The following is a 25254-nucleotide window of genomic DNA, read 5'->3' as shown; positions in this document are numbered from 1 at the left end:
CATGGCTCTTCAAGTCTTCAGATTGTGACATTTTCATTAACAGCATTACTTCCCCTCTGTGCAACGTCAGGTTTTGAACCATCACAGAACATGATGAAACTGTTTTGAAAAGGGAGCTGGGAAACTTCCAAAGCTTTATTCTTGAAGAAGTTCGGAAGGAGACTCTTAAGAGTGTATTGGGTAGTATTGCAAATTACATGTTGTGAGATAAGTGAAGGGATAAAGATTGTGTTCAGGCATTTGCCAGGATTTACAAGTGATGATTTCTTCAAGATGAAGAAATTTTCCTTTTCCTTTTAGGTATGTGCTGTACAGGTGCATTAGTTTTAATTAACTTCTGAGCATTATTGTTCTCAGCACATGAAGTATGTCATAGTGTCTTGTGTGTCCAAATGTTTTTTTGAAAAGGAAGCCACGTCCTAGCTGTTGGTTTCCTTGGTGAAGGCTGCTGTTTCACATGCAGAACAGCATAAAGGAGGATTGCCCAACCTGTTTAGACATGGGCCATGAGGGGATCTGCAGGTCAGATGGACTTTCTGCAAATCAGTCCTGTCTTTGCAGCTTCTCTCTTATGACGTGGCAAAAATGCAACTGCCCAGCATCTCATGTGAGCGGAGATCTGCCTGCGCATTCAGTCTCATGTTGCAAACTGCTTATGCTTCCTGTCATGTGACCAGATGGATACTCGAGATGTGATGGGATACATTTTTTAGTCTACTCTCCAGTGTTCAAGTCAACGCAGCAGAATCACTTAGATGTCTTTTGACTGTGTAATCTCCCTTGGCACGTTTGTGATCATAAAATGAAGGAGTAGTACAAGGCTTGGCAGCCAGCTCCTGAGAGGATGTGCTCCACCCATGCGGAAGGACTGTGTGCCGAACAGAAAGAAGTGGCTTTGAAGTTACCTATTAAAAGAAGTCAAGTTTTTTTTTCCAAATACCCGCATCTACCAGAGGAAGTTTTAGGGACATCTTTTACAAGAAGTTCATGTTAATTTCATTGCATCTTTGAAATTTTCCTTGCAAATCAAGATCCCAAACCTTAACTAACAAATAATCGTGTCATTTCTTTCTGGTGCGTGAAGCTTGCCTAAAATGCAAAGAATTTAGAAACTTACAGAAGTGCGTGAATTGTAGTAGAGTAAATACTTCTGCTTTGTTCACTAGGATTGTTGAAAGAATTAAGTTTTTAAAAGCATGGAAAGTCACTATCCTCACAGTTGAAATTTCAACAGATGCTTTATAATTTTTCTGGCTTTTCTGTTACAATAATGATTTTTAGAAGGTAAAGTGCAGCTTTCTCACCAGAGGCCCTTGATTAGAATAGCCAGTTATGGGTGGAGTAAAAGTTAAGCACAACCGGTGGTCTAGTTCACTTAATCACTATCGTATGCAAAACATTAGCAGCACAAAGGTCCTTGGAGAATGGAGAACACAGGACAGTAGACAAAAAGCTATAGGTTTTTTCTAGGAGTTTTATTACTTGATCATAGAATTTGTTTCAAACTGTAACTTGGCACTCAATTTGGAACCTTAGTGTTGATTAAAGTATACTTTTTTAAAGATGTCTTGTGGTATCCACTATACTAGAGCGTAAAGTATCACCCAAATGGAATGATTTCTGCCAAGGAAATTGCAACGAAGTAGCAGCTTCTGTACATTCTCCTATTTTTGAATGGCAGTAGTGATTTCACCCTGTCAATAGGCTGTCAGATTGCGTGCTACCATTCATTGCCACCTTAAAGGAAGGATTGCAGGTGCATGCCCAGAGTGCAGGGGCTCCCAGGGAAGCTTGGTGAGGCCAGCTGTGTTGAATTAGGCATTTTTCTTCAGTGTAGTTTGAAAGGGACCTAGTCTGGGAGAAATTACACTAGAAACCATTCCTCCCTTATAGGCAGAAGGAAAACACTAACTAGAAAGTTTTATTTTGCAGGCTCCAAACCCTGCCAGTGCAAATCCAGCCTTTGAGACTGGCTTGCTTACAAACAAGGCTTCAAGAGGCCTTTTGACTTTGCTTTTTTTTTTAAAAAAAAAAAAAAAAAAAAGTAAAAAGGGCTGTGATTTTATTCTCATGTTTGTTTTGATTGCAGGCTGGAAATACCAGGTTTACCAGTTATTGCAGCCCAATCTGGTAGGATTTTCAGGTTCCATTCTGCTACCAGTGCACTGATGGTTCTAATAGATTAAATAGGTCTGAATGGTTTAACCTCAGTAGCCTGAGAAAACAAATCCTGCCTTTGGGTCAGCTTTGCAGTTGGCAATAGCAGCCTGTACTTCTGTGCAGAGCTACGTGTGTGTAGGAAGAAGTATATTGCCGTGTTTACTTCTCTGGTGGCACCATGATGGTGGCAGTAGCTCTGTCTCCTTGCTAAGTATTTGTGGCCACCAGGTATGTTTGTTGATAACACTGCCCTCAGTTACTGCAGCAACACACCTAACAGGGCCATGTTGGATAGAGTTCTGGGGTGTTTAGCCTAGAGAAGAGAAGGCTGAGGGGAGACCTATTCGCTCTCTACAACTACCTGAAAGGAAACTTTAGTGAGGTGGGGGTCGATCTGTTCTCCCTAGTAACAAGCAATAGAACAAGGGGAAATGGCCTTAAGCTGCGTCAGGGGAGGTTCAGGCTGGATATTAGGAAGAATTTCTTTACTGAAAGGGTTGTTAGTCATTGGAATAGCCTGCCCAGGGAGGTGGTGGAGTCACCATCCCTGGAGGTGTTTAAGAGACAGGTAGGTGTTGTGCTTAGGGACATGTTTTAGTGGTGTTGATAGAGCTAGGACAAAGGTTGGACTCAATGGTCTTGAAGGCCTCTTCCAACTGAAACTGTTCTGTGATTCTATTCTATGATAGTGCAGCATTCACTTGGGCAGGGCTTACAAACGCTTTCTGAATTAATATTTTCAACAAAACTCAGACCGCTCTAAAGTGGTTTGAAAATTTGGTGGGACCGTGCCTATTATTGTAAAATACAGGATAGAAGTTTGTGTTTCTCAGACTCCTTTGTTAATCTAGCAGAGACTGGAGTCATATTTAGTATCTCCTTTGGGATATCAGATATTGGAAGACGCTGTCAAATGTCCTCTCATCTGTCAGTGTTCCCATGGCATTGTGATCTCTTGCCATGGGAGCCAACCTTGCTGGTGCCGATTTCTGGTGAAGAGAGACTGTGAAGTACAGCTCGTGGGTCATTTCCACTGGGCTGCTATGCTTTTTATGCTGTGGTGTAGTTTTGTTGAGGGCTCTTTTTATGTAGTGTTTTGTTGGAGGCTTTATGGCCTAGTCTTCCGTGTACATCTTGGAGGTAAATGAGCATAACACCACTTTACATTGCTAGAACAGAGCCTAGGCTATACATATCTTTACGGTAAGTTTTCTCCAATGCCTTTCACCCCCCACCCCACATTTTTGTTGTCTTTTGCTTTCTGGAAAGGGTAGTGACAGATGGAAAACTGTTCCCTGTGTGTCCTGAGTCCATTACAGTGTACTGTTTTGAAGAGCTTTCTGTAGCTTCCTTTAGAATGCACTATTATCAAGGTTCCCACTATTCCAAAGTTCTCGCAAAGGATTTATTGACAGAGCTAAAAAGACATGAGTAGCTGTTTGCATTATGCAGTGATGTATCATCTTTTGACCTGTAAGCCCTGAAAACCCTACTGCTTTCATTTATTGCATAATGAGGATGATTTTATTCACAATTTAAAAATCACTGTTGATATGAATTGGATACTAATTTCAGGAGCAGACTTTTTAGAACATGTCTAGGTGCCTTGGACTGTTAATTTAAGTATTTCTTTATTTTACTGAGCAGATATGAGAGGAATTTGCTGAGTGCTGGTGGGATTATAACAAATATAAAATTGCAAATTAGAGTTTCTAGATAAATTCTTGTTGAAAATCTGAGGCACACAATAGTATTTGCAAGAAGGCACAGTTTCTATTTTCCACAAAAGCAGCTTTAACTGTTCAACAGAGGTATATGGTTTCCATCATTTACATGGTAGAGATTCAAGGTAATTAGTGTTTGTAAGTACTGTTACGTTCAGAAAGTACTGCAAACTTTTTCTCTATTTGAAATCCTTCAAAATTGTTAATGTTATTAATTTTTTTCTTAAACAAAAAACAAGTTTTGCAAGTAGCCATTAGTTTAAATAAGAGTTCTAATCTGATGTTCCTCCATTTGTACCAACCACATGCCTAATGTATTTCACTTAAGATGCTGAACATTCTGTACTGCTTTTAGTCGGGTCTTATGACATCCATTCACCGTTCTAATATCTGATCTGAAAACATGTTCTTTTGGACTGTCCCCCTTAGAATTTTGAAAGCTTATTGGAAACCTTTCTAATGATTTTTAGACTTTGCAAGTGCAGATTGAGTAGAAGGGAGGAGGTGTAAATCAAACTAAGCAGGTTCTCTTTGCCGTCAAACTAATTCTTTTATTTTGTTAGCTGATCTCAAGTATCTTTGCAAATTGTCTGTCTACTGTGATTTTTTTTTTGAATAGTTCAATAGAAAAGGAAAGGGGAGACAAGAGTCTTGTTCAGTGTTTTGCAACAGAGCAGTTTGCCATCCTCATGTATCTGCTGAGGGGACTTTACTGTTCTTACAACATCTGGACTGCAGATTATTCAGACACAGAGAGTTCCAACAAAAATTAAAATCAAAACACTCCATGTAGCTTCTCCTCTAACATGCCAAGTAGTTAGTAAGAAGACAAGAATCCTCTTAGTATGACTCTCATTATTTCTAAAAATATTTAGCCCTAAGTGAGAACACCCAAAGGAAAAAAAAAAACAAACCACCCCTCTGTGTGTTTTGCTTTGTTCTGTGCATGTTTTATCTTTTCTGCCTGAGGACCCATTTTCCTTCCATTTTTTTCCAAAATGGGTGCTTTGATTACCATACATTATGTCCTGCCCATAAAAAACAGTTTAAATGTGTAGCTGTGGATTCAACTGATCGTATATTTAAGCGCCAGTTTCAAATATGGGCACAAGGATTCCCTTTATTGCCATTCAAAGGGAGTATAAACTGTACCAAATGTTGAAAGCAAATCTGGCTTTTGAAAGGCTGTGCTATGACCAGCAGTAACCATGTGAGAGTGTCCATGGGACTGTGAAAGAGCCATTACCTCATCCTCTGCCGCCAGCTCCACCTGCCCTTAAACATTCTGGGCACACGTCTCCCTGCCACTGCTACATGCCAGGAATCGGTAACTGGTTTACTCTAACAATGCCTGCGCACTTGCTCATGGTATGGTTGTTATTAGAAAATGACCTTATGAGTGGAGGAATTTGACTGGGTGAGCAGCTCCCAGACCAGCATCTGATATGACTCTGGATGACGGAATTTTAATTACCGTTCCTATCTTCCCGCACCACTCCCCCCCCACCCCCACCCCCAATCTCAAGTGACCAGATTTTGAGGGTGAAAAATGTGACTGGCTGCCTTTGCAGGCATGCAAAGGACAGCTTGAATAGGGAGTTGGGAAGGCTGCATAGGAACCCTTGGAAGAACTCAAGGAAAAGGGAAGGTGGCACTGACTCTTTCCTCTTGTTTAACAATTCCCATCTGTCTACTGCACTGGGGTTTGGTGGATCTGTGAATGAAAAATCTGGAGATGTTTAAACAGTATTTCTGCATTGCCAATCCAAAAGGTACCCCTTTTAAAGTAAATGTGATTGTCAGTGTTTCCTATTTGCAGTCACAGAGTTGCACAAATTGAAGCTGAAGTGCTCCTGTTATTTGTAACTGGGTTGAGAGTGTGGCAGGAGAATTTAACGCAGGGACACTAGAAAATGTTAAGACAGTAACTGTTCCTCAATTTCAAGGACATTGTCATCTTAATGTCTCGTTCCTGACTACAATTGCATAAACATGAAAGCAATACTCAGGCCTGGCAAATAGTTCTGAAAGAGCTGGCAGGTTTTTCATGTATCTTGTCTCAAAGTGGAGTATATTTTGCTCTGCTGGCAGCTGCAAACTCTTTTCCCTACTCTCTGAGAAATGCAGAGATGCAGTGGAGTCAGAGGAGGTGAGAAAATCCTCATAGAGTGTTTTGGTCCATTTATTTAACTAAAATATTTCCTCCTTTCTTGCGAAGAAGGAAGGAGCGGGGCAAAAAAAGCAGACTGTCCTCTGCCAAGAGAGGGAATAATAATGAGGAGCTACAAAATCTGCTCTAGCATGATGACTTGGGATTGTTTTTACTAGCAAGGACATGTCCAGCTACTGAATGGAGTGTGCCTTATGATTCTCTTCACTGTGCTAACCGTTCCTCGAGGCTGATGCTTCTCATACAGAAAAGTCCTATTTCTGAAATAGCTTGAAACTCTATTTTTCCTCCTTTATTTGAACAACCCAGACTTTCTGCTTGGACCCTTTAGCTGCCTTTTTTATACATTTTTTGTGGTTTTGTCATCAGCTTTGATTCAGGTGACAGTTTTCAGACAAGCCTAGACATTCAGTAGAAGTAATAATGTTTAAAGTGTAGTTTCCTAACACTTTACTAGGAAATGATGACATAAAGAAATTGGTTGATCAGACAGAAAGTAATGGTAGAACTGGTTAGGTCAGTTACCCAATTTTATGAAAATAGATGTCTACAGAGTTTCCTCTCTTTATTTTTCTCCCCCACCGAATAGAACTGGGCACTGAGATCACTTCCTATCTTTTGTTAGTGGCATGAGTATAAATTAACTTTCACAGAATGGAGGTTACTCCAGGTAATTTGCTGTAATTGCAAGTAAGCTGTGACCTTCACATCTGTGGTGGAAGTTTTTTGGCTTGGTCTTGAATGAACCTAGGATTATTAACACCGGGTGGTGAGGAGAAGTCATCCCCACTGTGGGGGAAACTGTAGGGCTCCTGCCCAAATGATGTGAAGAACTATCTCCCTGTTGCCACGTGATGCAGAGAAGCTGTGAGAAATGGGCTGTTTCTTGCCTTATTTTCCTGACCCAGGGACTCTGCATTAAACCATAGTGTAACATGAGAAAGACACAGCTCAGGCTTCCCAGTGAGTTTCTCCAATTTTTTTCCTTTCAGTCCCATTCTTGCCTCACTGCATAGTTGAGTGAACTCTGACAAGTTGTTTTGGTAGTATTTTAAGGATATTGTTTTTTTTCTTCTTTCCCAGAAGGTTTAAAATAGACATAGTGATTCTCTTAGTTTCATTGTGGCAGCAGGAGGATATTCAGCAAAAGTGAAGGAAGAAGTACAACCATAGAAACAAAATTTATCTGTCTGTGAGGCTAAGGAGAATGTTCAACCAGTTTGTTATTGCCAACTTTGCTATTTTAAAATATTTAACTTCTTAAATGATTCTAAGAAAAGTCTTAGATTCTTGCTATTAAAAGAGCTATCCCTGGATTTTTATGTTAAATTAATGCTTAGTTTTTTGACAACTGTAAATATTTTCAAAATGGGCTAGTATCAAAGGCAAGGAAGATTATTTATTTTTTTAAACAGAGAACTGGCATCATAGTTGCATTAAATTGTTCACCCCCAATATGAAAAGATTTCTTTGGCAGCAGCACGTTTGTGAACTGTTTCTGTTTCAGTGTTGATAGACTCTTAAGAAATGTTTGTAGTTCTGGTTTGCTTGTTTTCTAGATTCTCTCAGCTTATGGTCATTTCAGGGTGGCGCTCATGCGTGTGTGCCTAAATGTGGATCAGAAACCAAAAAGCATAGATGTGCCTTCAGAAACGCTGAAGTTCTTTCTAGATGTTTCCCCAAGCTTCTCATTTTGTCAGGCTAGCTTTATCCCTCTTGTCTCAGATGGCTGTAAGAACGGTACATTTGTGTGAATAAATCCCTAGTTTACCTCAAAAGATACTTTTGGCATTGCTGGGGATTGGAAATCTAGACTTGTGCTCTGTTTTTATTAATGCTTCCATTTTACAGCTCTGTTATTGTCTGAGCATCTGAAAGGAAATAAAAAGATTTAATGTGGTTTTGGATGCTTGTGAGCTTTACCTGTTTAGCATGTCGGAAACGGGGAAGGCTTTGTACACCGTTGTACTGTGTTTTTGTTGAATGTTTCTTTCTGAGGTTGTGCTTGCTCTTCTGTTGGCCAGTGTCGACACAGGCACTTTATCCACACTGTGGCTTGGTCGGTACAACTGATTGTACAGCTATGGGGGGGAGTTCGACTGCATTTCAAAACAAAACAACAAAACAAACCACCACCAAAAAAAAAACCCCACAAAACAAAACAGAAACACAGACAACAAAACCCCTTTTTCTCCTATTTCAGTTTGTCAGGAAGTCCTAAACCACCAATAGGAATGAGGAGAAGAGACTGATGCCAGTGCTGGTGCTGCCAGTGAAGTGTTCACCTAACTACAGCACTTGGGTTTAATGTGTTTGTTTTGCAGTAAGACTGGCTGTGCCAGTAAGTCTGGTAGATAACAGCAAATGTGAAGTTGGGGCCAATCTCTTTCTTACTATCTAGAATCTGACTAAAAGCTTTTCCTCTACCAAATACCGGTTATTTTGCAAAAGTAGTATTTCCTGCAGTTAGAAAGATGACAGTTTGAATATGCAGTTAATGCAAAGCCGTATTTCCCAAGTACCACTAACCTTTGGAATCTTATGTTTATGTCCAGCAGTAGCACAAGGTGATGTGTTTCCTTTTGTGGCTTAAACAGCAATCTGTGTGTCTGTCCCTGCTCCTGCACTACTTGCTGTGTTGTGTGAGCACAGTTGTTGACAGCTTTGACGTGAACTGACTTGTGAACTCAGCCAGCAGATGCTGTTACCCTTCCCCTCTTCAAAGGAGGAGCTGTTTCTGGCCGTGGCTTTCCTGCTTCCTCAAACTCTTGAGCACCTCTGAAAACAGAATTCAAACAGAGGAAATGTCACACAAGGGACTGGCTTTATGTGATTTTAACAGTCTGTATTAGTAATTCATGGAGCTTAAGGGCTGTTTTTTATCATTGGCAATCCAGATTTTCTGCAACAGCTAGTTGGTGATTATCTTTGCAGGTTGATACTCTCACAAGGTGTAAATGACTGTAATGACATATATCCTAAAGTTGTCTCAGTGGTTCCTCCAACCAGGTGAAAGTTAATTTGAGACAAATAATAACACATTCAGAATGATAGATGTCTGGCTCACTGCCCTCCTTACTGGTTTGCTCATGACAATAAAAATATTTGGAATGCAGTGTTTTTCTAAAGATACTGTGCTGCTTACATACATGTAGGTTTTATTCTAATGAAAAAACCCTCACCTTTTTTTTTTCCGCTATATATTCCTAACTTGGATAAGGGACACCTCTCAGAAATGTACCAACTTTAATATTATTACCCCATTATTCTTCTTTTCTCATCTACCCCATACTCCAAAGGAGAGCTCATTCTTAGGAGAGCCTCATACATCACTTACATTTGCAAAACTCCTAAACACACTGACCTTTTTGTGACTTTTCCTGATTCAACCTGCATAGCTGTTAGGGGAAAAAACCAAACTCCTCAGCTTCACAAGATATAAACCCCCAACAAACCACCACTCTTATATGAACTTGTGCAGAATTTGCACACTCAGTACTACATGTAGAACTTACAGGGTAAATAAGCCATCTCCTTCTATTTAGTGTTATGGCTGACTAGAGGAAACAGCAGTGATGTGGAGGGATTTACTATTGTCTTGGTTTTGAAGGAAATAGGTTTTTAGGGGGCCTTGGTTTTTTGCTCTGTTTTTTGTGGGTTTTTTTTTAACTGTTGTCTGTGTGATTTTGCACTTTTCATTCCTGCAATTTGCTGCTTCCTAAAGGTGTCAGTTTCCAAAAATTGCTGCAGGATCCAACCTGTCTTCAGAAATACACAAAGACAGTGTTTTTACTGGATGTGACCACTGTGCTCTAAGAAGCGTGCTTATTAAAATACACCGGTTTGATCTGTTATTTTGAAATCTGTATTACTTTCTCCATCGATTCCCCCCCCCCCCCCCCCCCCCCAAAAAAAAAAAAAAGTCCCTTTAAAGTGTTCTAAAGGTCTTGTTATAAATCAGTTTCTGGCAGTACCATAGCTCGTCATGTAAATATGGTTTTGCACATCTTGTTGTCTTAGTTGATTTTTTTTTTTTCTCTCCCTTCCTTTCAGTAGATTCCTTTTGATTTGTTTTGGTTGGGTGTTTTTGGGGGTTTTTTTTGAGAGACACTTTAATGCTTTATTTTGGAAGCAACCCTGTAAATATCAAAAGTTCTTTAAATATGTATATCATCAGCTGTATAAGGTGCTTGCTTTAGAGGGGGTATTGTGATATTAGTTCATGTATTCAAATATGAAAATTAATTCTCTGCTTATGCAACTTCCACAATTGCTATTTATAGACTTCTCATCTTCCCTGTTACTAGTAGGTGTAATTAACAAGCCATCACTGGGAATTTTCCTAATCACAAAAGACTCTTAGTTATAAGTACAAAACAGACTGCACTCAATTCTGAGTAGGCAGAAATGAGGGTCACATGTCAGATGTCCTGTCTCATGTTAAGTCCATGACCTTTTTGTGTCCCACTCCCTTCTGCATCCAGTCATACACTTTAGGAAAATCAGGGTTTGGTGAAAAAGAAAGTTTGTCCAATTTAAAATAGCTAGTTTTGCCAGCTGTTTCCTTGTGTTGTCTTTTAAAACCTGCCCTCCCAGAAACCCTGTGAGCTACCTGGTGTTTTCTGCCTTTCATTGGGAAGGAGCAAATGAGTTTCCAGTAGTTGCTGATAGTCAACACCACAACCTATATGTCCTCTTGGTGCGTTTAAGAGGCAATTCCTTCACACTTAGTAATATTTGAAATTTGTAATATTGGGGATGACTGTTTAGTTCTTCAATTTCTCTGAATTTGAGAAGAGGGAAAATAATGCATGTGTGTAATGACAGCAAGGGAAGGCACCCTTGTGTACGTATTCCTCTTAACCTATTGTTATCTCCACTTTTCAAGTAAAATTTCACTGGAAGTACAGCACTTCAGAACACTCTTACAAAGTCACAGTTTTCTATTAAGTACTTTTCCTGTTAAATAAGATAGTGTCACACCTGGTGCTGGGGGGGGGGGGAGCCTACAACAGCAATAAAACCCCCTGCACCTCCCTAGCTTTCAAGGTAATTGAAAAAACAAAGGGAGATTGTTCTTCCAATAAGCTGTTTGATAAAATTCAATTTCTTGGTCAAGAGTGTTGAATGAATTCAAGGTTTCAGACCATCAAAAATAGAAATATGAAGAAATTTTGTTGGCAAGCTAGACTTCCAAAGCAGAAACCAAAATCGGTATTTATGAGCTGAATGGGAAGCTAGGGCGATACACATTGGATAAGAAAATTTTTATTCCTCTGATGTTTAATATCCACATTTAGCCAGAGAAACTTATTTTATTTAAAGCTATATTTGTGCACATTCCCATATATCCCGTAACCTTCAGAGTTCTCCTGCAAGCCAAATAGTACTCATCTGGCAATAGGAAAACTGAAAGCATTGTAGGCTGCCTTGCTCAATGAGGGACACCCTAACACCTACAGAGTGGTACCTGCTGCCTTGCCTACTTGTCCTTTATGCCATCCTTTAGGAGATACCCTATTGTTGGCTGTCATTGCTTGGGTGAGGTACCAAAAGACCTATACCTGAAGCTATAGGTTCTGTCATTGAGAACAGCTGTCTTGCTAATGCTTGCTCTAAGGAATCATTTATCCCCCTTGTAGTGATGACTATGGGAACCTTCAAAGAAAGATTAAAGTAACAATACAGAAAGTTATGGTTCTCATCTCAACACCTGTTAGAAATTCTCTTGAGAAGCCTTTTAATTCTTGAGTTCTTTATTTTTAGCAGTGGCTTTGCACCAGCTTAGTCTGGGTGCTTTGCTGTTGGCTGGGGTCAGCCCATGAGTAGCTCTTCAGTTGAGGTCAGTTATATTCTCTAGGTTTACAGTTGTTTCTCTAGAAGAGAACAACAAAGCTAAGTTTTTAGAGGACAGATTTCAAAATATAACAGAACTTTATTGATCTCTAGTTGGCCAGTTGAGTGGGTAGGGCCATGAATTAGAAAAAAAGTAGTTTCTTTTTTGTGGAAATGACTCTTTGCAGGTTTGTTACTCTGAAGTTTATGCTACTGCTACCACAGTTTGATTTATCAGATAGGGAAAGAGTAGTCCATTCTTACAGTTCAGAGGTTTTGGGTACTATTTTCATGTTATTACAGTTCAGAGTTTACATTGCTTCCATGGTACGATTTTTGTAACAAATTGGACTGCTTTTGAATAATCCTAGACTGCAAAGCTTCCTGATGCTTCACTTCAGCGTGAAGAAAGTATCGATGGGAGAAGAGCTTTTGGCTTCCAATGTATTGCTGAGTGGCTTTTTAAGCCTGTTTTGGAGACTTACTTAGCCTGGTTTAACCTGTATTTGAGTAAAGCGATTTCATATTGCTGAACCAGAAGCAGAGCTTCTTATGTGAAAAAGCAGACCCTGACTTAGGTAAAATTATACGACTACATAGGAACTGGTTGCAAAATAAATCATGTGTCACCTTTGTGATGATTTTAAATGTTCATTCTTATGGGGGGTGGTAAGAATTCAAGTTGTGGTTTAGTACAATAAGTAATGTTCCAGCATTTTCTGTATCTCAAGGAAAGGTGATCTTTGGATCAAGTTGTGCTTTTTGATGGTATTCTTTGTTTTCTGTTTTGACAATTGCTGGAGAGGAACTCTCCTGGGTTTGTATCACTCCAAATTTTATGGACAAGTGTAGCTCACTAACAAGGGGGATGGAGAAAACTATTCATGTTTTAGTTGGATGCTCTGAATTTAAACTCAGAAGGATTAAGAATTCTGAAATACAACGCAAAAGCATATGAACGTAGCAGTTACATTACTTACAAGAAAAAGGGTACTTTTTGAGTATGAAGGAGAGTTGTTTTACAAGATTGTGTTTAGAAGATGTGTAATCTTATTTCAGATGGAGAGCTACAGAGCCTGATGCAATAAATTGAGATTTGAGAACTCAGTTTTGATTAAATCTTATATCTATATATATTCCTTTGATCTATCTAACTCTTGATAGGGTATTAAGTGTATAATAGTGTAATGTAAAAGAGCAGGAGAACTGAACGGTGCTGTAGTTAGTAATGTTATTTGCAATTAAAAACCCTGAGGAAGGGTTATGGTTGTCAACCTCATATCAAAATAGTACAGTCACCTTGTCCTTTGAAATTGATTTTGCTTGCCTTAAAGGAAATATCTTTCAGGTTATCCAGCATGCTGCAACTCATTCACTCTTACAGGTGGACATTATATTATAATTCTTTACAAAGTAAAGATGATACTGAAATTACTGGTTCTGAAAGAGATCCCTTTAATACCTTTAGAAGAGATTACAGTTGTGTGTTGTGTCACACTGGTGGAAGATGCAGTGCACAATGTGTGCTGTGAGGGGAATTCTGCATTGCTTTAAAACATAAGCAGAATTTACTTTTATAAGCAGTAGACTTTATTGCCAGAAATCAATTCCATCCCCAACACATGCTTCTTAATATGTTAAAATGAGTAGCTTTGGCTTGCTTTGTTTTGAGATCTAAAAATGGTTACAGCTGAATCTGGAGGTTATGTATAAAGAGATGTAAAACACAGAAACTATGAACGTGCTTGTCTGAGGGAGGGAAATGTGGGTCAATGGGTGTGGTAAAGGACAAGGAAAAAAAAAGTTTAAATTAGATGGGAGCTCCACTATTTTTAATTGCTTCTTTTTGCATGACTGACTTCATTTTTTTTTCCTTAATTTTGCGTTCTCAGCTTACAAGTTATACCTCTTCAGATGGTTTTGTTCATTAAGTTTTAACTTTTGACAGGAAGGGGGTGGGAGGTCAGGGATGTTCTTTGTTTCTTGTTTGTCATAGGCAGATTTTTGGTTCAGTTTCTGGAAGGTACATCTCTCCCAGCAACAAGCAGCATTTAGTAGCTGATGTTTGGCTTGTCTTTTGCATTGACAAGTGTTTTGCCTTTCATGCCTGAAGCTGCCTGCATATAAAGCTTCTCTTTGGAAGGGTTATGGAGCAGGGAAATGTGCAATAACGTGCAAAGAAAACATGTTTCAAAGCTAGTAAGCTATTAACAGTGAATGGTATGTTCTAGGGGATGGTTGCATTTATCCTGAAACTATGCTAACCCATACTAGTAGTATGTTAGTCAAAAGTGACTGGCAAAATTGTTATAAAATTTTAATCAGATGCCTTCAAGTCCAGTAGAAGAAAGTTAATACTTTCGCATTTTCATTTCTCCTCAGAAAACCTGAAAAAGGAGTCCAGTACCTAATTGAGCGAGGTTTTGTGCCAGACACTCCAGTTGGTGTTGCCCACTTTCTCCTGCAAAGGAAAGGTCTCAGCAGACAGATGATTGGGGAGTTTTTGGGAAATCGGCAAAAGCAGTTCAACCGGGATGTGTTGGAGTGAGTATTGCGTGCAGAGAGGAGATAAGCATATTTCAATGTTCAAGACAGATGTTTCCTCAAGCTGGAGGTAGTAATGGTCTCTGAATGTGTTGTGCTTATCTCTGGATCTTGTTCTGAAGGACGTGGAAACCAGACTTTAAGGGTTAAGGAAGAAAATATGCACATGAGCAAATATTTATTTCTTTGCTTTCCAGCTAGGTTACTGGTTTTGTTATTGATCCAGCAAGATACTTACAAGGATTTATGTTGCCTGTAGACTTGTACAGTTACTGTAAATTCATGTTTTAATTTTATTGGTGTTAGAGTATGTTATTACAAAGGCTTTTTCCTTCCTTGGGCTCTCTGCTAATTTAATGAATGAAACAAAATAGTATTATATGCAACATAAGGCTTCATTGGTAACAGAACATGAAAATAATTATTAAAGCCAAATGGTTCAGATGTTAGATAAACAAGGATTTCAGCGTGTACAGGCATATGCTGAAAAGATCTATACAAACTGTTCTTTTCCAAAAGATTAGATAAACAAAAACTGTTCTGAAAAACAAAGAAATTCACAGCAGAAAATTAGACTTTTAGCAGCTTGGTCATAAATTTCTGAAACTTACGTACAGGGTAGACCAAAAAAGAAGTTGCTTTATTTTAAGAGGGTGTTCATTTAACACATATATCCTTTTTGGGCTGTTTTTGGTTTCTTTTTTTTTTATCTGACATACTGACCTGTAAACATGAATACATCTTAGTGCAGTTTTGTTCAAGGAATTGTATAAAAAATTTAGTTAGATGTTTGACAAAACTGCTGAGAATGGAAGCAGAAAACCCCACATCTTGCCCGTGATGCATGACTAGGAAAAATTCTGACCACATGTGGGCTTTAACCAGAGTATAACAAATACATCGCAAAAAATTTACGGTTATGGTATCACGATACGGAGTCTGACAACACCTTGTATTTCCTTTGCATATTTCTTATAGACTGCTCTCGCTGGCTTCATACTGCAAAGATGTTGGTCATGTTCCCTACAGTCATCCCAATCTGATTATTATGCTGTCAGAATTTATGTATCTCAAATTGCAAGCTCGAACACTGCACTAATACAGCTAGTGTCACGTGTACATTTGCCATAGACCTTTTGTTAGAGGTCTGCCTCTTTCTTTACTGTGCCTTGTATAGTACAATAACCAGCAGAAAGCAACAGAAGAGGATCTGTACCAAAGTATGCCATGAAATGTAGTAGCCAGCCTTAGAATACAGAATCATACAATGTGGCTTGATTTTGATGCAATTCCTATTCAGCATGAGTCATTAGTACCTACTTGTAATGATTGTCTGGATTTTGCAATTATGAGTCAGACTAGGGTGAAGATTTTCCAAAGAGAGTGTATTTTCTAATTTTTTAAAAGAAAACAGTACAGGTCAAGGCTGAAATGATTTAAAATCTTCGATGATTCGTTTTGTGGTCTTGAACAAATCATTTGCCCTCACAGTCTCAGACAGACTAGCAGAATATGGGTAAGTAGAAGCGTGTCTCTGCTAAGCCAGATGCTTATGTGTGATGAGGTGAATTGTTGTGATGAGCTGAATTGTTAAGAGTAAGGTCATAATCACCTACCTCCAACCCCACAACAATCCTTTTATTGAAATTAATCTGTTCTTAAATAAGCTGTTTCAGCTATGCTTTGAGGCAAGGAACACCCTGTAAGCAATACAGTTTAATTTCAAGTGGCTTGCTTAGATTTGTGTTCAGGTTTCCCAGATCCTGTAAATTGGGGTGTTTCAACTGTCTGAAGTCTTTTCACCAGAGCTTAGAAAATACTCGAGAGTAGCCTACATTTTTGACCAAGAGCTGCATTCTGGGCTTGCTGTAGTTTCTACCTGGTCATAGCTCGAGTGTAAAGACATTGTTTGGGTGGCATGGGGCTGGCATGGCTGGCATTGATTTTGTTGCCCTGGCCAACATTTGAGGCACATCAGACACACTTCCCAAAGCACTGTTCTGTGAGCCTCAGCTTTCTCTCTCTACCTGACCAAGGAGCGCTTGATGTAACAGAGATGTAGCTGTTATGACCTCCTACTGTGTCGTGACTTTGCATTAGAAAACAAGAGTGCAGTCACTCAAAGAATAAAATAAAACCATTGTAAAGAACACCACTAAAAGTGAGAGGGAATGCATGACATTCTCTTGCTCTGTATGGGACGCCATCACTTCAGTTCATCACACTACGCAGTTATGTGCAAGAGTACAGAAAGTGGTACAGTAGAGAACCAAGGCAGTTGTAGGTGCTGTGATCCAGCAAATGGTATGTTCTGCTCTTCTGGCCTAAATTTTGTAGAGAGGTGGTAAGCAGGGGCTAGTTTCCAAGAAGAAGTTCCCAGGGAGAAGTTTCAATTATCTGCCTGCCTAGAAGTGGTGGAGCTTTGCTGCTGCTTGCTTTTACCTGCCCGAGAGATGTAACCATGAAGATGTGGTCATTCGGCACAGGCTTATTCATGCGGAATACACACGTACTCAAGCTCTCCTGCAGTGACTAAAGTCCACTTAATTATGTTCTCTTTGTCTTTATGATCATGATATTATTGTCAAGGGTTATAATTTTGTTAAGCATTGTTTAAAAACAAGCTAACCAAGTATGTCTGATCCTACATTCATGAGTCCATTTGCTGTAGACCTATTCAAAGTAAATTGTTCCCTTTTTTGTCATTGCGTAGCCACTAGAAAAGTTTCGTTTGCTATTTTGAAATATTTGCAGAAAAGTACTGGTTCCAGTTAAGAACGTTGACTGCTGTGGTATATCTGCTGTCTCCATAGTTCATACTTTGAACTTTTTTTTTAAGACCCCTCCCCATCATGTTGTTGGCCAGCATGTTTCTGGAGGTCCTTAATTGCTCTAATTACTTCATTCTGACTCCAGCTTGTCTGCACATGTGCTTTACACCTTTGAAGGAGAAAAGAGCTTTTGAAAGTTACAGAATTGACAATAGGTGGGAAGACTGTGAACACTGTTGAAGAACTGATAATAGGTTTTTAGGTGTGGATTGGAAAGGGCTTGAGAAATGCCAAGCTTGTTTGTTTCTTTCCTTGTGCTTCTGCATAAAAGGAAAAATATTCAAGGTGAAGTGAAAAAATTGCTTTGGTATTAATCTATGTTAGCAACAATGTTACTAGAAGAAAAATGTGAGCTACTCCATCATTGTGTGGCTATACATTTAAGAGGAGGCTTTTAACACTGGATTGTGCTTTCTTTCTTCAGTTTCTGCATTACAGTGCTGTTACTGGCAGTGATTCGTGTCTGATTATTTAAAAGCTAAAAGCTAAGTTTAAAGAAAGGAAATTTATAAGCTTCTGATTTTAAAGTAGTCTTTAAACAAAGTATTAGAATGACATCATTCACATTGTTGATTATATTAAACTGCTTCCTTTTTTTTTGTCAGTACAGTATTTTCAAAGCAAGAAAGTAATTATTTCTCCATAAATGTTAACTGAAAGACACGGCAAATGATGGGGAGATGAGAACTGCAGTAATAGTAAGAGAGTATCCAAACAAGATTAATTTTTTTTTTTTCTCCATGTATAAGAACGTTCCTAGACACAGAGCCATTTGCTGCAGATTATTGTGCTGCAAACAGCTGCAGGCTGTTTGAGGTTTAATATTTCGAGCAGTATAAACTATTTTTTATTATTATAGGCATTGTAACAATTGATTGGCCTGGAAGCACAAAGCCAGTAATTATTCTTGGCCATGGTATGTCACTTACATTGGTCATTTGTCATTCCAGCAGCTGTTCTGTTGTATAAAAACAAACCCTGCCTGCTTACCTGTACTCATTCTCATTGATCTATTATTTCCAACCCTTCCTTCACTGCTTGCTTACAATTATTCCAATTGCTGCGGAATGTTTCAGAAAACTCTGTGATTCTCTACAAGACATGGAAAACAGAATGGTTCTTTTGGTCTCAAAATCTTACCTTTGGCACTGTATCATTAGAAATTAAAAGACGCGATGGCAATATGTTTTTATCCTAGCTGTGTTGTGGATGAGATGGACTTCTCAACAATGGAACTGGATGAAGCACTCAGGAAATTTCAGGCTCATATCCGTGTTCAAGGAGAAGCCCAGAAAGTAGAACGGCTCATTGAAGCATTTAGGTATGATGCTGAAATAAATTATTCAGTCACCAGAATAGATTGCTGTGGTCTAATGGTCAAACTGGAGAACCAGGGAAGTTGAGTCTGTCTGAGTTATTTCCCTGCTTATTTGCACTGTCCTAGTGAGCTACATACAGTTTCAAATATAGCATGTCATTTCTGGTGGTTTTGCTAAGTATGAAATAGGAAGCTTTATTTGCTGGTGCTGTTCCTGTATGCCATTTGTATTAATGTAGCAAGGTTTATCAATTAAAAGTTCTTTCTGGCATCAGTTGAAAAGAAATTCAAGGATTTTTGAATGTCTCTAACAATTTGCATATAATATTTTGTATGAGTGGAATTATAAGACCGTTTTCATTTTAAAGTATGTATGCTCTCAACCTTTCATTAAGCGTTTCAACAATAGTGAAATAAAGAGCATTAACTTATTAATAGTAGCACATGTAGTTGATCCAGGGTAGGATGAGATGTAAATCATCATGTGGCTGTGAGCTAAAATCAATGCTGTATACTTACCTGGTGTCAACAGGTATTACTCACTGAGGAAAAAAAAAAACATACTGAAGTTACTGTAGCTCAGAATCTGTACTAAGTAGTGAAGTTACAGTGGCAGTAGAAAACGAAAGCCTTCCACATTCTAGGATTGGCTTAAGAAAATATGTGGATGAAAACTAAATATGTGTATGAAACGTGAATAATAGCTTGCTCAGCTTCTGGAATGTAGCAGCAGTTGGTTTATTTGGTGAAATTAGAATAGTAATTTATAGCTCTGACAGCTTCCCCTCTTTGCTTTTTTACAGCCAACGATACTGCATCTGCAATCCAGGTGTTGTGAGACAATTTAGAAATCCTGATACCATCTTCATTCTAGCTTTTGCCATCATACTGTTAAACACAGATATGTACAGCCCAAATGTGAAACCAGAACGGAAAATGAAGCTAGAAGATTTTGTCAAGAATCTAAGGGGTAAGTGCATGATAGCCGTGATGGTCTTGAAAGCTTAACTTTTCCCTGCAGCTGTCACTGGAGGGACACCGTGTATCTTCTGGGAAAAAGGTAAAATGCAGGGCACTTGATTCTGATTTCACACGACTTTAAAAGCTATTGTCGTTTTTACAGGCTTTAGTTATTTCTGGAATAGTGAAAACAGAACTAAACATATAGTGTTTTGTCCTTTTTCTCTTGTCTGCCTTGAGTGGATGTGTTGTCAGGTCCTTTTAGTCCCAGTTCTTTCAGTGTAGCTGAAAAGCAACCATTACCTTGTATTCAGAAATCTTCAGTACCTCAATTTTTAAAATATAATTGAAATTTGCCACACTTACAGCCTTCACAAAGCCAAAGGGCAGCTCTTAAAGACAGCTTCTGTGCACATGAATGACAGTAAATAAATTCTGTTGCAGAGAATGCATGTGTGTTTGTTTATAGATACATAAATCTTCATATAGTGTCACTGCATGTTGTGGACTATTCCTGAGAGGATGGATGTGATTTCTAGAGAGTGAATTACACCACTACACTGCAGCATAAGCTTACTAATGAATTCATCTCATAGAGATGCTTATAATTCTTACAGAGATGACACAGTTTGTAGTTTGTGATTTCTCCGCAGTGACCAATGTATTACAAGGGATATCAGATCTTTATTCTGAAAAAAATTAAACAAGTTAAGGTCTCTTAAATATTTTAGAATTTTATTCTAAAAGAAAATTTCTTTCCTTCCCTAGTTTCAAAAGCATAAAACTCGTTATTCTTGTTAAGTAGACGTGCAGAGGAGACAGAGCCACTGTCTCTGGGTTTTTGTGAGAGAGGTACAAACCTGGGACCCGAAGCAAGCATCACAGCTTCCTGCATTCTTAAGATGCAGATTAATGACTTTCCTAGAAACTTGTATGCTAGGTATTGCCATAGAAGATTTGCATTTGCTCAGGCTGTGTATTGAGGAACGCAAATCACCATGCCATGATGAGGACTTTTGAAAATAAACCAAAGATTTAAATTCTAGGTGGGGAAGACTCCAAAACCTTCCTGAAAGGTATACAGTAAATAGCACAGAAATTTCATTTTGGTTTCTTCACTGATACATTTCCTGATCAAGAAACTATTTGCCAGGCTATGGCATATCTAAGTCTGCAATTAGATTGCCAAAAAAATGCAGGTATTTTTTTCTTTCTATCCTGGTTCTTTCTGATGAAAAAAACCCCAGGTTTTTATGAAATACCAGCTCAGCCAGTGCTCAGCCTGACAGAAAGTAGTCACTGCAGAGCTGAGGAGGAAGATGGTGCATGGGGAGATGATACTTCCTGTTGTTCCTGGGCACTCAAAGAAGAATGGATCAGACAGCATTTACTTTTTATCACAGAAGAGCACTCAGATTTTAGAGAAATAAGGTTGAAGTCCCCGTCCCTTTTTTTTTTGTTTTTGCCCATAGGGAAAAAGCAGCTTTTACTATAGTTCCATTACTGCATTTGTGCAAAGGCCAGGAAAATTCCCTGCTCAGTCATTGCAACCCTCTCCTCCTCCACCTGCTTTTAAGCACAATGTAGTGCACAGTCTCTCTTCTTTTGGCAACAATGGATGTAGCACCATGATAGCAGGATACACCTGCTACTGCAGGCACCAGCAAGTGCTGATATATTGTTCAACAGCCATGTTCTCAGTGAAACCCAGAAGTGGGCTGAGTGGCAGAAAGACAGAATCAGGTTACTTAATACGTTAAAATACAGTGGCACATCTCACATGCATGGCAGTTTGTATTTATGTGCATGTGGTACTTTCATTTTAGTACTAGTAAAAACAAAATACTTGTGGTATTCTGGAATTTCAGATCTTGAAAGTGAAAGTCCTGTGCGGTGATTTTATTGCCATAGGTTTATATAAGAAGTTAGTGAACGATCTATGCTAAGCAGATGTTTTAGCTTAGCAAAATTTAAGTTAGTGTTGAGACTTTATTGTAAAGTCCACAAAAATTAAAAAAGGCCTGATATTCATCTCTTCACATAATACTATAGTTACATTTGTTGTATTAAATACAGTATATTCTCTCTGGTCTCCAGCCCAAATGTCAGCACTTTCCTATTATTATAGGCATTGTTATAACAAGGTACCTTGCCTCTAACTTTAAATTGCAAAGAGTGGTCTGGGGAAGACTTGCTGGTGTGGAACAGAACAGAGGCTGTTTTGCTTGCTTCTAGTTGCAAAGAATCTGTATTTTATCATAGATATTTTTTTTATGTGACCAGTTCCACTGGGTGACAAAATAATGTATTCTGACTTCTGAATGGGAGATAAAAGGTTATTGCTTTAAAACTTATTTAAAAAATAGGCATGCATTTCCCTGTCCCCTGAAAAATCCAGCTTTAAGTCACTTATTGAAATTGGCCTCCTTCCACTGCTATTAAAAATTTGGGATCAAGCATTCAAGACACTGTGGTATTTGTTAGAATACTGACATGCCAACGATAGTCACACAGTGCTAAACAGTAATGCTGTAACGAGGCTATTTTGTTGATTTGTTTTTCCGGAGTAAATTAATTTTTTTTTGAAATCATACAGGAAATATTGGTTAAATTAATTTTACTGGGTGTTCATAAGGTTCTCACGTAGGAAATTATTTTGCGAACAGAGCGTTGAGTAATACTAAGACAGAGGCAAAATGGAATAGTTGTTCTGTTTCCTCCTAGTGGTATACTCCTAGGAGGAAGTCATATGGAGATTTAGCCTCTAAAGGGTTATTTAACTCATTTGAGCTTTGATAACAAACAGAGGAAACTTTAAAAGAAAACAAACAAAACAAGAATTTACATAGGAAATTAGCCTTTTTACAGCTTAGTTTTAGATTAGAGTTTAAAGCAAAAACCCAAACCTGTGTCGTTTCCATCAATGTCTTGGCATATTGGGGGCAGCAAGCTTTTGGACAAAAATCAGTGCTTCAGTAATAAGTGACATAATTTCTGCTGCTTTGGTAAGGTGGGCACGAGGACAGCACAGTGGATGTGAGCTGACAGTACTGGCAGCTATAAAACGAAACAGCATAAACAAGTACGTCAGCAGTCTTAGGCAGCATTGGCATTACTGTTGGCAGAGGAGACACAGATTGCCCATGTTTTCATGCTTGCCTTGCTGAGAAGCCTACATTGCTGAGAAATAACCCTGTGTGTTAGATCATTCAGAGCGAGACTGATGGAACTGTTGGCTTCTGCAGGTGTGGATGATGGTGAGGATATACCACGAGAAATGCTGATTGGGATTTATGAGCGAATCCGCAAACGGGAACTGAAGACAAATGAGGATCATGTTTCCCAAGTCCAGAAGGTTGAAAAACTCATAGTTGGAAAGAAACCAGTAAGTTCACTTTGCACTGCCTGTCAGTTACTAAGGAGGTGTAGGGCAATGTACAGTATAGAACAACACCAAGGTGTGTTGCTTAGACGTATAAACTGGTTGATAAAGGCAAAAGGCAGAAATTGTCAAAATAATAATTTGCTATAAGTTTAGTTTTAATTTTGGATCATTCACAGTGCAGGTGAATTTTGTTGTTGCAGTCTGGTATTCATGAGTGATGATATTATGAGTCTTAAACTCTTTTCTCTATGTGAAGCTTTACAATTCTGAAATTACACTGAAATATCTGTATTTATGTTGTTATCATGTTTGTTTCAAGAGAATTGAAGTGTGTTGTTAACATGATGTTGCAGAGAATCATATTTCAACATTTATGCTATCAAATACAGCTTCATAATTTGCAAGAGCAATAGAGAACTTACGTTCATGTCAGCATCTTTCTCAGCTTTGCAGCTAGCTCTATAAACTGGTACTTGTAAGGAGAGATTGTGTCATTTTGTCTCAGAACTTACCTGGAAATCAGGTCCCAGGGATTCTAGTGCTGGGTTTGAGCATCCAAAGATACCTCTTCCTTTGTTGTGGGAAAAATCCTTTGCTATACAAATTAATCTTCAAAGTGTGTGTTGGAAAAGGAGAGAAAAAACGAAGGCCATGGCATTTTTCCCTTTGTTTTAGGAGCTGAGTGAACACAGATATATTAAGACCACTATTTTACATGCTAACAATTGTATCTAATGTGGAGAGGAGCAATGGATACTCAGCCCTCCTGAATTCAAGTCCTAGAGTCGTCCTCTGAAAATATTCATGTTAATGGTCACAAAGGCAGCCCAGAACCAAGCCAAAAAAAAAGACTAGACTTGCATATTTTTGAAGTTCTACATCTGTTTTTTTATCAGCTCTGGGGAGCTTTGCTGAAGCAGGAACTGATGGGTTAGGGGATTTTTTTTCTTTGAAAAAAAGGAGCATGGATCTGAAGAGTCTCCCTGTTACTTTTAGAGAGCTTTGAATTGTAATCTCTTCTCAGGGAAGCCTCGATGCTGGCGGGGCAGGGAGGGAATGAAGGACTACCAAAAAAAAAGAAAATTCAATTTAATTCTGTTTCCTAGTAAGGAAATATTGAGGAGATCTCTTGGAAGAAGCAGATGAGAGAGAAAGCAAAATTTTCTTAATAAAAGCTTGTACATATTTTTGAGCAGAAGGGAAATAAATATTCTAAAGTCAGTATTTGACAGTCACTTATGCTTTCACATGAAACTTACTTTCCATAATTGGGGTTTAGGTTTATATATAGGCATCTGTTGGAGATGGGTTTTTTCCTGGTTCTTTTTTTATTCAGGCATGTGGAAATTCAAATCCTAAAACAAATCCTGACCTTGTAAATTAAATGGGATTAAGAAAACGATGCCCACAATTGAGTCCTAGGTTCAAGGTTTCTTCCGTTGAGAGCCTTTTTAACTGTGTGAAAGAATATTTAGGAAATAGCCAACAGTCTTTATCAATAAAAGTGTTTGGTTTTACTTTATAGGCATTTAGTCATAGTAAGACGGTGATGTATTTACTTGCTGTGATACAGTACTGTGTTTCTCTGAAGTTTAACGAACTTGTATATGTCTTTCTACTGTAGATTGGATCTCTGCATCATGGACTTGGTTGTGTATGTATTTCTCTCATATTCCTCTGAAGTTTATAGTCATTTTAACTGGCAGCTTTTTCTTAAAATGGCAATAATGCATTCTGTTATATCTTAGCTTTTTAAAAAATTTGACTTCTTTCAAGCAAAATATTCCTATTGTAGGAATAACTCTCCAAAATATAAAGATGGTATTAAAAATATACATCCCAGAGAGACTGCTTAATTCATTACCAAGAGCTTTCTAGACCTTTTTTGGTACACTTTTTATGCATTTCAACTGCTATTATCGCTGTAGAAATTAGACAGCCAGTAAAGAATAAATAACTAAGTAAAATGACAGTTACACGTCACCTTTCCACCTGGGCCCTGGTGTGTTCATTCTTTCTGGTCCATTTCTGTATTGAATGATACTTTACAAAGATATTGCCAGTTAATTTAACAGTTCTCTTCTGAAACGTAGATGAACATAGAAAATGTTTATTCCAGATTTAAGTTCTAGGCATATTCAATAATAATCCAAAAACTGTTCTAATGCAGTGTTCCACTTACTTTAATTTCATGGTAACATTATTGCTAGTAGTTTTGAGCAAACAACCAACATCGTAGCAGAGGAGTGCACATAATGCTCTGAAATCTGATTACCTTAGACAAATTTGATCCTAATGATTTTTTTTTCCTGAATTATAACTGAACT

At 38.4% G+C, this 25254-nt stretch overlaps 1 protein-coding gene across 3 annotated transcripts in view; it reads left to right on the top strand.

Annotated features, from left to right (window-relative positions):
* The window catches only part of IQSEC1 (IQ motif and Sec7 domain ArfGEF 1), a 343350-nt gene that overhangs the window by 300106 nt on the left and 17990 nt on the right, over positions 1-25254 (top strand). For all 3 annotated transcript variants that reach the window (XM_086469757.1, XM_086469758.1, XM_086469759.1), the window contains 5 exons: positions 14272-14433; positions 18463-18585; positions 19386-19552; positions 22788-22927; positions 24552-24581. In XM_086469757.1, the coding sequence (XP_086325883.1) occupies positions 14272-14433; positions 18463-18585; positions 19386-19552; positions 22788-22927; positions 24552-24581 (622 nt within the window). The remainder of the gene's footprint in view (positions 1-14271; positions 14434-18462; positions 18586-19385; positions 19553-22787; positions 22928-24551; positions 24582-25254) is intronic.

The sequence above is a fragment of the Leptosomus discolor genome, chromosome 9, assembly GCF_034619465.1.
Source record: "Leptosomus discolor isolate bLepDis1 chromosome 9, bLepDis1.hap2, whole genome shotgun sequence".
In the NCBI taxonomy this organism is placed as follows: Eukaryota; Metazoa; Chordata; class Aves; order Leptosomiformes; family Leptosomidae; genus Leptosomus; species Leptosomus discolor.
The sequence above is the reverse complement of the archived record's forward strand: the minus strand, read 5'-3'. Positions and strand labels throughout refer to the sequence as shown.